General features: G+C 41.6%; 1 protein-coding gene across 1 annotated transcript in view; it reads left to right on the top strand.

Moving 5' to 3' along the window:
- Positions 1 to 13,908, top strand: part of LOC140739509 (dedicator of cytokinesis protein 2-like) — a 651,201-nt gene that overhangs the window by 571,730 nt on the left and 65,563 nt on the right. The window contains exons 39-40 of the mRNA XM_073067873.1: positions 33 to 122; positions 1,665 to 1,769. Coding sequence (XP_072923974.1) covers positions 33 to 122; positions 1,665 to 1,769 — 195 coding nt within the window. The remainder of the gene's footprint in view (positions 1 to 32; positions 123 to 1,664; positions 1,770 to 13,908) is intronic.

Raw genomic sequence — 13,908 nt, 5'->3', positions numbered from 1 at the left:
ACCTCTTGCTAATGAGACTGCTTCTCTTTTAGATGTGGGAGGAAGCCTTGAACCTCTGCAAAGAGCTGGCAGAACAGTTTGAAATGGAAATTTTTGACTACGAGCTTCTCAGCCAGAATCTGGTAAGTTTCCATGAGCAGCCTACTGTGACAAAATGCTTCAAGATGCCAATTCTCAAGCTGTCAGTTCAAAAACATTTTTAAAAGCTCTAAAGAATGTTTCTCTGGAATCCATTGGCTGCCAGATATATGTTAGGTGCATATATTTTCCTCATCAACTTTCTTGCCTTTTGATCTTTCCATAATCACTGAATGGTGTTGCAGAGTTTGCTAATCCCTAATGAGGGGATTGTGTTGGTATCCACTGTAACAGATACCAAGGATGTTAGTGCAACCTGAAACACAGATTCTTTATCACCTAGGGGGAGTAACAGCAGCAGTTGTTTGGGAGTCGTCATCATATATTATTGCAAAGCATTTAGTACCACCTGAGCAAGACGCTGGTGTCCCAGTAACCCTGTCCGTCTGCGAACTGGGACAGGTGATTTACAAGATGTAAATTTAAATCCACCTGCTTCGTTTGTAACACTGTGATCAGTGAAAACAGCCGCAGGCCCAATTACATTTTTCTGGGATAGAATTTCCACACAGGTGTGATGATGATGTGGACCAGAGGTGGTTCCCAGGCACAGTGGAAGAGAAATATGTCCTTAATATTTTGTGGGAAAACTAAGCCCTCTGAATACTACTTCTCTCTGCTCAGGGCTATTTGGATGTTGAAGGCTAGTTTCTGCAACATCTCTCCTTAGTATAATGCCTCACAAGTCAGGCTAAACAGTGAGCAGTCTATTTAGATATTTAAGGGGACAGTTCCCCACTGTCTTCATCCTCTCAAAGCTCTGATGTAAGAATTTAGCAAAAAGGACTCAGTGTCAGTCATATTGCCTTCAACAAGACCATGGGTGTCATCTACATGAATTCCAATTCATCTACACTTTCTCCCTTTCAATGCTTTGGTGTCTTAAGATATAGTCTTTAAGTGCACCTCATTACAGAGGTATGCAGAGAACTGGAGTAGGCTTAAGAAGTTTACCTTGTTCTATATGAGGACATCTACTTCCATTGTCCTGACCCCACTCTTCAGAGATGAAAGGTGAAGGGCTGGAGAAGAAGGAATCTGATAGGAGAGGAGAGTGGACCAAAGGGGAAAGGGAAGGAGGAGGGGACTCGGGGGAAGTAACAGGCAGATGGAAGAAGTAAAAGGTCAGAGTGGGGAACTGAGGAAGTGAGAATGGGGGGAATGTATTTAATGGAAGGAGAAATCAATATTCATGCCATCAGGTTGGATACCCAGACAGAATACAAGGTGTTGCTCTTCACCCGGAGGGTGTTCTCATCTTCACACAAAAGGAGGCCATTGACCAACATGCCAGAATGGGAATGCAAATGGGAGTTATAGCGCTTGGCCACTGCTTGTGGCAGATGGTGCGGAGGTGCTCCATGAAGCTGTCTCAACAACAGTTTGGTTAAGCATAAAAGTCTGACACTCACAATATAACTGAAGTGCTGAGTATTTAGAAAAATTATAAGGATAAAAGCATATTGCTCACAATAATTTACTGATTTCTTCATAAATAACTGACATCTTTGCTTGTCAACCCACAGAAACAGCAAGCCACGTTCTACGAGAACATCATGAAAATCTTACGGCCAACTCCCGATTACTTTGCTGTTGGTTTTTATGGTCGTGGTTTCCCACTATTCCTCAGGGTGAGTCTTTGATTTCAGAATTTTGGGAATCAGAATGGACATGTGGTGTGTTGTGTAAATTCATTAAACAAAGATGAGCAAGAGAGATGAAGGGGGAAAGGCATTTGCCTAAGACATAGTTTAAGCTTGCCAGTATTTAGATGGGTAAAAATTTTCCTCATTTAGTACTGGGTGTTGGACAAACAGCTTCAAATTTTAATGATTTGTGGAAACATTAAGTGAACTGATGATGAAACAACACAAACAATTTCTGCGGAAATTCTGGATTTGCAGCATCCGCAGAATCACTTGTGTTAATGGTGAGACAGAAATGACTGGCAACAATGCACACATAGAACCTGAGATGGTTTCAGATGAGTAACAGCAAGAAGGTGGGAAATCTCAGAGAGTCAAAGTTAGATCTTTGGAAGACTTTGGAGATAATGTTGTGGGATCTTGAAGAGAAGGCATTGTGGTCCATTGTCAGACCATGATGAATAGGTAAACAGAGAAACAGGTGAGTGTGAACCCAATCAACTGAAGGTTGGTGACAAAGCATTACAGGTGAGTAGTGCAGTCAGTTACAACAAGGGCTACAAATGACAGGGACCCCAAAACGAGAAACCTTAGTACTCTACAGATATGGGAAACTTAATGATCAGGTTCACAGGAAGGATGAATATAGATTTGGAAGCAAAACACTTATTGAGACTGTAGAGAGGAAAGGGAGCTCCATGCTGGAGGAACTCAACTGGTCAAGCAACAAAGGAGGAGGGAAAAAGACTGTCGACACTATAGGTCAAGACACTTCATCTGGACTTGCAATGGGAGGTTAGACTCCAGCTATAACTTGTTAGGTCCCATGGATTGCAAGTAATTTTCGTGAGAAAGAAATTATGTTGATGGCAGTAACAAGATTGTGCCGGAAGAGAGAGAATTGGTAATATTATTAACTATTTGTGATGGACAGAGTGAAGGTGCTTGATGAAGCAATCCCCCAATCTGTCTCATCCTTTGCCACAATGGCAGGATTTCCTGGTGACCACCCATTTCAATTTGACTTCCCATTTCCAGTTCAGTCCACGGCCTCCTATGGTGTGCTACGCTCACAAATGGAGAGCAATATCTCACATTCTGTGTTGGTGGACTCTAATCTGATGACATGAAATTCAATTTCTCTAACTTCCAGTAACTTCTTCCCCCACCTCTTTTTCCATTTCCCATTCTGGTTCCCCTGGCCATAACCTCCATCTGGTGCCCTTCCTCCTCTTGCTTCTTCCATTCTCCACTGTCCTTGCCTCTCAGATCCCTTCTGCTTTAGCCCTTCTCCTCTTCCACCTATCACCTCCCATTTTGTACTTTGACCACTCCCCCTCCCACCCACACTTCTCCCTCACCTGCCAACGTACTCCTTCCCCACCCCCAACCTTCTTACTCTAGCTTCGTCCTCCTCCCTTTCTAGTCCTAATGAAAGGCCTCAGTTTCTCCCGCTCCATAGCTGCTGCCTGCCTAGCTGTCTTCTTCCACCACTTTGTGTGTGTTGCACAAGATTCGCAGCATCTGCAGAATCTCTTGTGTTTTATCCTCTGCCCTTTGGTCCACTGACTTCAAACCGAACAGCAAGTTCCCACTTATACTAATCCTGAGCTTAGGCAATTGTATTGTTCCCATATACCGTACCCATCAACATAACCTCTCACTTACACGTTTAGGGGCAATGTACCGTTGGCAATTGATCTAACACTTCCAAATCTATGGAATGTATGTGGAAACTGGAGCACCTGAGGAAACCCACACAGTCTCAGGAGGAGATGCAAGCCCCACACAGGGAGTACCAGAGGACAGGACTGAAATTGATTGCTGGAACTATGAGATGTCAGCTCCACTAACAGCACCATCGTGCTGCCTTAGTGCTGGTTCTCAGTATTCTTGATAACTTGCTGAGAGTCTCCATCATCAGCCAACCCACTGAATCAAGGTATCTTCTGAAGCAAGACACACAAAATGCTGGAGGATCTCAGTTGGTCAGGCAGAGTGGACATAGAGGGGCTGGGGTGGGGAGTTTTGTTCACTTGAAGGAGAAATCAATGTTCATACCATCAGGTTGGAGGCTACCCAGATGGAATATAAGGTGTTGCTCCTCCACTCTGAGGGTGGCCTCATTTTGGCACCAGAGGAGGCTACAGATCGACACATTGGTATGGGAATGGGAATCAAAATTAAACCCTTCAAACCTGATGGTATAAATATTGATTTCTTCTTTCGGTGAACCAAATTTCCTCTATTCCCCACTCTGACCTTTTAATTCTTCTCACCTGCCAATTACTTCCCTTTGGGTCCCTTCCTCTCTCCCTTTTTCCTATTGTTCATTCTCCTCTCCTATGAGATTGTTTCTTCTCCAACCATGACCCGTCCCATCTACCTGACTTCACCTACCACATTCCAGCTAGCTTCTTTCCCCTTCCCCCGCCTTTTAATTCAGACATCTCCCCCCTTCCATGTCTTGGTCTAAAACGTTGACTGATTACTCCTTTCCATAGATGCTGCCTGACCTGCTGAGTTTCTGCAGCATTGTGTGTATATTGGTTTGGATTTCCAGCATCTGGAGTCTTTCTTGTGTTTGTAAGATACATTCTGGATTCTTTTGAGACCACAACATCTGACTCATTCACTACACTCTGTGATACTCAGCTAAAACAACAAAACTCCGATGTACGTTTGGAATTTATTAAATAAGTTTCCTCTAATTAATCATATATTAAACCAGTTCATGTCCTAGTGCTGTGAATTTTCCACTGGGATATAATTGGGAAGCGATGCCTAAACTTACACAGATTTCTAAAAAGTCTATCTGTAACACTAATTTATCAACAGATATCATGGGAGAAATGTAAATATCAGAATAAGTATGCATAACCTCAGGAAAGGGCCACATTCATACTCCATCTTCCTTATTTAAATATGAAAATTAAATTTTCAAGCCATCTAACCATTATTCACACACATTAGTCAGTAAAGAACCTGTTACTGGGAAGGTTTTCTAATTTTTAATGTGAGTCATTCGGGACCCATAAAAATGTATTAACAGACAGACAATTGAGAACAGGTCTTAGCATGGATAATTTTTAAAGTCACTTCCAAATATCACAATAAAATACCATGAAAAGTAACTTTGCTCCTTGATTGTGAATTCAATATCCCACATTATGAAGTGTTTCGAAAGGGTGGGGAGAAAAAATGCAAGAGAAATTATTTGGTGTTCATCGTTACAATGAGTAGAGAGAATATAGCTCAAGGGATACAACAATGGATGGTTTGTGATTGGAAAAGTGGAATTAGGGAGAATGTGACACAATATTCTCACAGCAATAGAATATATTCAGACAGATGATAGAATGGCTGGAGACAAAATAGAGTTATTTAGTGGGAATCTCTATTTTTCATATGAACCAGAAAGCGGGTGGGAGTTGGTGACCTAGAGACTCTGTCATGTAATGCAATGATTTAGTGTACAACATGATCAAATCTTTAAAATGCAGAAAGAAGTGTGGGAGGTGTTCAAAAATGAATTTAACTTGGCATGTTTCCAATGAATCCCCCGAGGGAACAATTCCTACTTTGCAAATATATCAGCCTGGCGCATCACATAGATAAGACATATAACATTGCAAAGAAAGTTGCATAAAATTCCAAACTATTCTGTTGAGGAGTGAGAAAAGCATAGTGAAAAGCAGAGGAGGTGAGAAAGGTACTGATACTGCAAGAAGGAAAGAAGAAAACCTAAGGAAAACCTCGATGAACGTGACCAAATCGCACTTATCGAGTCATAGAGTTTCACAGCATGGAAACATGCCCTTGACCCAGAGCTGACCATACTGGCCAAGCTGCTGAACTAAAGCTACCTTGCAATTGGCCATATCATTCTAAATCTTTCCTGTTCATGCCCAATTGCCTTTCTAGTGTTGCTATTTTACCATCTCTACCACTTCCTCTATCATTCTTATTTTAGAAGAAATAGAATAATGAAGGAAAATACTTGCTCTTTGAAAACAAAATGGAAACATTGCAAATGAAAACATGGAAATGAGAGTCTTGTTAATGAACTAGCATCGGAGTTTACAGTGGAGAAGGTTCCATTTCAGGGAAATCAATAATGGCTGCAGCTTATTAAAATTAAATTGTTGCAAAACCTCACTAAAGTTGAGGTTCTGCAAGTCCATTCTGAACCTTATTGGCTGCAATGGGATATTCTGAACATTACACCCCAGAAAACATACTAACTCATTCGAATTAACATATGGAATCACCAGCAGAATTTTAACAGGGCTTCAAGGGTTAAGTTACAAAGGTAGATCACCAGGTTGGTATTCCTTGGAATTTAAAAGGTTAGAAGCTGATTCAGTGTTTACTTAAATGAATTGATTGAATAATTTGACCTGGAGTTACACGCTGACTACGGTTCTTTGCGGGAATGGGACCCGCTCTCGGCGTTCCATAATCGGCTGATATTTGGAATGCCAAAGGCTTGGCCTACAATTTTGGCATGGATTCAGAAGACTGGGATCTCGAGGAACTGGGGATGGGAGGATCAAGGGTCAGTGTCCGCCGTTGGGGGAGTCCAAACATCTGCTGTGTGCCTGAGGACCCAGGATCCTTGCCATCCTTAGGCACAGAGCTCGAAAAATCAACGTAATGGACTTTTAACATCGTAAACCAGTGAGTTGTTTGTTATGTCTCCCAGCTGGTTGGAAAATGGAGTCACCTCTTTCTCCCTTATTAGGAGAGAGAGAGCCTGCAGCATGTCGAATTATTGGGTGGACAATGTAGTCTTTGTAGTAATTGCAAGTCTGTGTCTTTGCTATTGCTTTGCTCACACTGAGTGCTGGTAACAGGTGTGTTTTATTTTTGCTGGTGGGGGGGATCGTTGCTTGCTGCTGCTTACGCGCGGGAGGGAGGGGGGCGGGGGGGTCTTTGGGGCTCTAACATTTAACTTCTGTTCATTCTTCGGGCACTCCTCTGTTTTCGTGGATGGTTGTGAAGAAACAGCCTTTCAGGATGTATATTGTATGCATTTCCCTGACATTAAATTGTATCTTTGAACCTTTGAAGTGTTTTCTGTTGATGTGAAGCCTGGTTATATGGATCATAATTTTAAAATCAGAGCGAGGACATTATGTATACAAATTAGGAAGCTTGTTTTCATATAAATAAGGTCTGAATTTTGAAACTCTCACCCAATCATCAATAGATGTCTGTTTAACTGGTATATTTATTTGGAGTTCCATTGATTTTGGCTAGCTAAAGATGCTAAAGGTCATGGAAAGTGGACAGAACTAGGAATGAGATAAGAGTTTGAGGGCTAAGTAGACTATATGGGTTCCTATAACCAGAATCTGCAACTGAAGACACAGGTATTCTATAATTTAACACCTGTTTTGACTCAACTTAACTGCAACTTAATAGTTTGTGTTACTCTTTAATCCAGGAGCTGAATAATGTGACACTCAGAGGCTGATTATGCTGATATAAAAAGATTGAGGACATTTGCAAGGAGTGTAATTACGTTCCCATCATTTGAGCTTCCTATTGCTTTAAAGTGCAATATTTGCTTTACATTGCTTATTGGATGTGTACCTTGGGATGCATTTTAACATCAATATCATTAGCACAATGTATTAACTTATGAGAGGAGGTTCACTGGCTGGAGTGTGCAGAGGAAAAGAAGGCATTTAGCATTAATGATTTAAAATGATGTGCTGGGCAAGTTGTACCCCATTCATAGGCTTCTTCTGTCTCGCTCTTGTTCCAATTGATAACTGTATGCCCCGAACTCAAATACATCCTCAAAGTGTTTAAGAAGCAGGATTTTCATAGCTGCTCCCAAGCTCATAGGGCAACTACTCGATGATCATAGAATCAGTGTTGTAGTTAGTCTATCTCACTTGACTTCCTCGAGCATATACAGTATACCTGAAGAACTGCAAGCATATAAGGACAAAGCTACACTGATGGAAGTGAGAGAGGCAAAGGAAAGTCCATTGTTGGAGAACAGAAAATGAAGATATTGTTTTGTTTTCTTACTCACTTATCCAAGTATCTTGTTGAGCAGCAGAACTTCCCAACATTCTACCGCTGACACTAACAAATGAAAAACGCCGTGGCCGTTTAGTTGCTTTGGACGTAATGGGTCAAATGTGGTCCTTCACCCATCTGAGCACACAAGTTACTGGAAAAGGTTATAACGTGCTGAAGGTTCATTTGTTTCTTCCTTTGCTAGTCCAGAGGATGGATTAAACCAGGAGTCATAGAGCCAGAGAGCATGGGAACAGGCCATTTGCCACAACACATCCATTTCAACTAAAGGGCACCACCCATATTTATCCTATCCACCAGGACTTGGCCCATAACTTTCTATGCTTCTGCAATTTTAATGCTCCTCTAGACACTTGTTAAAATATTCAGATTCAGATTCAGTTTATTGTCATTTAGAAACCACAAATGCAATGCAGTTAAAAATGAGACAACGTTCCTCCAGAATGATATCACAAAAGCACATGACAAAACAGACTACACCAGAAAATCCACATAATGTTTGGCAATCTCCAATCCAGAGTCCAGAGAGGCTGCTGCGTATTAATATCGCGCTACCGTCTTAGCGCGTTCCCCCGAAAGGAGCTCCAAATCCACCAGACAAAACATGACCAAAAACTAAAACTACAAGACCTTCACAAAACCACATAATTACAACATATAGTTACAACAGTGCAAACAATAGCATAATTGATAAAAAAAAAACAGACTATGGGCACAGTAAAAATAGTCCAAAGATGTTAAAGGACTATAAGTTCAAAAGAAATCACCACACAGTTTCCACAAGTCCCCAGGGTCCCGACAGACTCGCCATCCCACGCCGGCAGCAGAAGGGAATACCCCCGCTATGGACGTCCACGGCGCCGCCCAAATCAGCCTCGCAGACACAGCACACAGTGAAAGCGACCTGACCGCAGCGGACTCCGAGTCCGTCGATCCTCTGAGCTGATGACCATCCCCTCCGGCACAGCTCCTCCGAGCACCATCCTCTGCCAAGCGTATTAAGACGGCCCCACCAACGGCCATCGGCAACGTGACCCCGAGGACTGGGGGCCTCTTCTTCCCAGCAGAGTCCCGGACCTCACAGCAGAAGCAGCAACGAAGAAGCTCTTCCTGGAGATTTCCCGATGTTCCTCCGTGCTCCCACATCTGTTTTCAATCGATTATGATTGCGCACGGCACCCCGCTTCACAAATAACAGATAATCAGCTCTGGAGTGGCCGCTGCAAGCTGCGTCGCACCGCCATGTGTCTTAGATAAATATTGTCAATAACTCTGCTTTTTCCACTCTCTCTGGCAGAACACTCCAGGTATACACCTCTTCTGGGTTTATACCTCTTACTTTCCTTCCCAAGTGTTGTAGCATCCAATATCTTGTTGACACTGCAGACTAATTTTTGCAATTATTTGCAGTCACTTGTACATCCTAGAAGTTTTGTCAGGAATATAGTAAAACTGTTGAATTTATACCGTACCAATTTTGTTTCAATCTAAACTTACCTTTTTTTTTGCAATAAACATCTTGCATGATGGATGCTATCATTAAAATTACCAGCCTTCCACCCTGCATCTTTCCACTGGGGATTATTTACTGGTGTGGAGAACTATAGCCTGCTTCAACCCTTTATTCTGGCTATTAGAAGGTACTTGCTAACAAATGGGATATTAAAAATTATCATTACTCAAGTTAAAACCTTAATGAGTAAGTTCATATGCCTTGAAGGAACAATCTTTCCATAGTGTCTCTGAGGAAAAGTTGTGAACTAACATAAAGAATAAAGAGAAAAGAATCAAGTGAAGCATTATAATTGCAGCATTAATAATCCCTAATCCCTGTCTTGTGAATTCTGACTTTGATGCTGTTCTGCCACTTTACCTTCTTAAGCCCAAGAAACAAGGCTTGTTTTGTTGTTGGATGACTGAAGCCCAAGTACCTGTAGGTCTTGTAATGGAGGTACTTTCCTCCCCTTTTGCTAACTAGCCCGTCTTCAGTATTAACACAAGAGGGTAAAACAATGAACAGGAGGACAGACACAACTGCAGTTGACAACACGGATTGTATTGGGAGAGCGTGAGGCAGGAGCTTTTAAGAAAGGAGGAGGTAACTAGAATACTGTAGACAGAGTCGTAATAGTTAAACAGAACAGGAAGGCTCTTTGGCCCAAATGGTCTATGACAACTAAGATGCCCTGTCCAACCTGTTTCCATTTGTCAGTGTTTAGCCCATAACCTTCTAAATCTTTCCAACCTATGTAAATCTCTAACTGACTTTTAAAGTTTGTTATTAACCTGGAAACTCATTCCACAGAGGTACCACATTTTGTAGGAAAAAAATGCCCCGTTGATCCCTATTAAATCGTCCCTCTCTCACCTTACACCTTTGCCCTCTAGTTCTTGATCCCATAAACCTGGGAAAAGGTCTAGTCACCTTATCTGTGCCCCTCACAATTTCATCTCAGTTTGAAATTTTTAAATATCAAACTGTGGCTCCACTGAATAGTGGTTGCACACATACAGTACACTAAAATCAACTAAATTTACTTCTGCAGCCAAGATGTTACACTGAATACTTCTACACATTAATGTGCAGTCTATTAGAATTCAGATGTATGTTTATCCAAACAAACAATGCTGCTTCCTGATTATTTACTATCCAATGCCTTCATATTTGTTTTCTTATTAAATCATTACTTCCCTCCACATCCTTTACCAGGTTGATTGGGCTTTACCCTTCTCTGCTGAAGACACCAGCTTGCTGAATAATGGGGTTGGTTAAGCCCTAGGAAAGGACTTTATTTTGCACCTGAACCACGACACAGGACAATGAGGAATATAGCTGTGCAAAGCACCACAGAACCAGATCTAATACTGTCCCCTGTGGAAGACCTTTCAGGAAATGAAGATTAATATGGAACAATAGAAGGAATTTGGACCCCATTCCTCTTTCAGTAATGAAGTAACAGTGGTGTGTCAATGGTCACAATCTCTGAGGCTCAGAAGTTTGATTTCAGATCACTTTTTGATACAATCCTGGCACTGTTGTGTTTCAGCTGAGCTGTTAATCCAAGGGTTTTATTCCTCTGTTGGGTGATGCCAGATGACACATTTCCTACATTGCAGCAGTAACAACAGACCTTCATCAGTTGTCAATTACTTTGGAATATTCTGAGCCTGAAATAATTCAGTACCACACTTTATGGAAGTTGTAGCACCTCTACCAATGTCCAGTTTATAAACCAGAGTTCAAACATAGGATTTTAAAAATTATCGATTGATAGCATACAGGCAATACTGATGCAATTGTTTATTGCTCTTGCTAGGTTGCCTTTAAAAAAATAATAGTTGAAACTGCATCTGCTCAGTAGTTTCCTGATAAAAGTCCAAGGATATTTAGACTGTTTTAATGCAAGGTAAATTCTTATGGGTATCAAGTCACATATAGACCAGTCTTAGCAAGGAGACAAATTTATTTTTGATCAGACATTTTTTGAATCAGACAATTTTTTACAACAATCTTGCTAACATCCTGAAGTCAGACTCATTTAATTAACTTTCTATATGTAGATTCTCCACTTGCCACTTTTCAATTCAAACACATGGCTCCCAATAATTTGTCCAAGTCTGTAACATAGCCATTTTCACACCATATTCTAAAATTACTACAAATTAAAAAATCTAAGGCCCAACTGAGCTACCTTCTGCCAGTTCCATGATATGGTGAGAGAAATACTGAGTTAAGGCATCAGGTCAATGTTGTTTCATCTGTTCTGATAAAGGGTCATTGAACTGATTGTCTGCTATTTCCATAGCCTAGCCTGATGACTAGCCCCAGCATTTTCTTTCAGTAATCCTTTGTGCCATTTTTTCAAATGGTTGTCAGTCCCATTCAGAGAAATAGTATTGTGGCTCCAAGTCCAGTTGTCTCCTGTATCAGACTGGAGGAAAAGTGCATTGGCAACTGACCATGTAACCATCTAAAACTCCCAACTTCCAACATGTAGATAGATAGATAGATAGATAGCTAGATACTTTATTCATCCCCATGGGGAAATTCAACATTTTTTCCAATGTCCCATACACTTATTGTAGCAAAACTAATTACATAAAATACTTAACTCAGTAAAAATATGATATGCATCTAAAGTCACCCTCTCAAAAAGCATTAATAAATAGCTTTTAAAAAGTTCTTAAATACATTGAATGGTAACTTAAGCTCAGTCCTAACCCCGGCACTTTAACATATCTTAATCCTGGCGGTTGAATTGTAAAGCCGAATGGCATTGGGGAGTATTGATCTCTTCATCCTGTCTGAGGAGCATTGCATCGATAGCAACCTGTCGCTGAAACTGCTTCTCTGTCTCTGGATGGTGCTATGCAGTGGATGTTCAGGGTTTTCCATGATTAACCATAGCCTACTCAGCGCCCTTCGCTCTGCTACTGATGTTATACTCTCCAGTTCTTTTCCCACGACAGAGCCCGCCTTCCTTACCAGCTTATTAAGACGTGAGGCGTCCCTCTTCTTAATGCTGCCTCCCCAACACGCCACCACAAAGAAGAGGGCGCTCTCCACAACTGACCTATAGAACATCTTCAGCATCTCACTACAAACATTGAATGACGCCAACCTTCTAAGGAAGTACAGTCGACTCTGTGCCTTCCTGCACAAGGCATCTGTGTTGGCAGTCCAGTCTAGCTTCTCGTCTAACTGCACTCCCAGATACTTGTAGGTCATAACCTGCTCCACACATTCTCCATTAATGATCACTGGCTCCATATGAGGCCTAGATCTCCTAAAGTCCACCACCATCTCCTTGGTCTTGGTGATATTGAGACACAGGTAGTTTGAGTTGCACCATATCACAAAGTCCTGTATCAGTTTCCTATACTCTTCCTCCTGTCCATTCCTGACACACCCTACTATGGCCGTGTCATCAGCGAACTTCTGCACATGGCAGGACTCCGAGTTATATTGGAAGTCTGATGTGTACAGGGTGAACAGGACCGGAGAGAGCACTGTCCCCTGCGGCGCTCCTGTGCTGCTGACCACCGTGTCAGACCTACAGTCTCCCAACCGCACATACTGAGGTCTATCTGTCAAGTAGTCCACTATCCAATCCACCATGTGAGAGCTTGAGCTGGAGAGAGCTGGCAAAGAAAGGTAATCACATTCAGCTGGACCTTGGATGTTTTAACCAATTTTGCCCAAAGTATTGGAACTTGGATAATCTGCAAAAAAAAAAATTCAGTGACAGAAATGGAAAGCGATTCTCTAGAAAAGATGGATGGAAGTGCGGAGTGGGGAGTAGGAGGGTTTGGCACGTGATCTAGAAGATTGGTTCAAAAAAAAGTACAGCACAGATACAGGCAATTGTGCCAAACAATCTAAACTGCCTACTCCCACTGACCTGCATTGGGTCCATAGTCGTCCACACCCTTACCATCCACATACCTTTCCAAACTTCTCTTAAATGTTGAAATTCAGCTTGCTTGCATAAATTGTGCTGGCAGCTCGTTCCACACTCTCACGACCCTCTGATTGAAGAAGATTCCCCTCATGTTCCCCCTAAACTTTTCATCTTTCACCCTTACCCCTTGGGTTTTAGTCCCACCCAACCTCAGTGGAAAAAGCTTGTTTGGATTTACCCTATCTATACCCCTCATAATCTTGTATACTTCTATCAAATCTTCTCTAAATCTTCTATGTTCCAAATAAAACAGTCCTAACCTATTCAAGCTTTTCATATAATTCAGGTCCTCCACACTCAGCAACATCCCTGTAGATTTTATCTGTACTCTTTCAAACTTATTTACATATTCCCTGTAGGTAGGTGACCAGACCTACTTCAAATTGTATTTGAACACAATACTTCAAATTTGGTCCCATCAATGTCTTATACAACTTCAATATATCATCGCTTCTCATGTACTCAGTACTTTAATTTATGAAGGCCAACGTGCTAAAAGGTTTTTTTTTAGTAACCCTATCTACATGTGATGCCAATTTCAACCATTAGTCCTAGATCCTTCCTCTATCCCACCCCTCAGTCCCCTACCATTCATTGTGTAAGAC

Source organism: Hemitrygon akajei, chromosome 15, assembly GCF_048418815.1.
Source record: "Hemitrygon akajei chromosome 15, sHemAka1.3, whole genome shotgun sequence".
Classification (NCBI taxonomy): domain Eukaryota; kingdom Metazoa; phylum Chordata; class Chondrichthyes; order Myliobatiformes; family Dasyatidae; genus Hemitrygon; species Hemitrygon akajei.
This window is presented reverse-complemented; position numbering and strand designations above follow the sequence as displayed.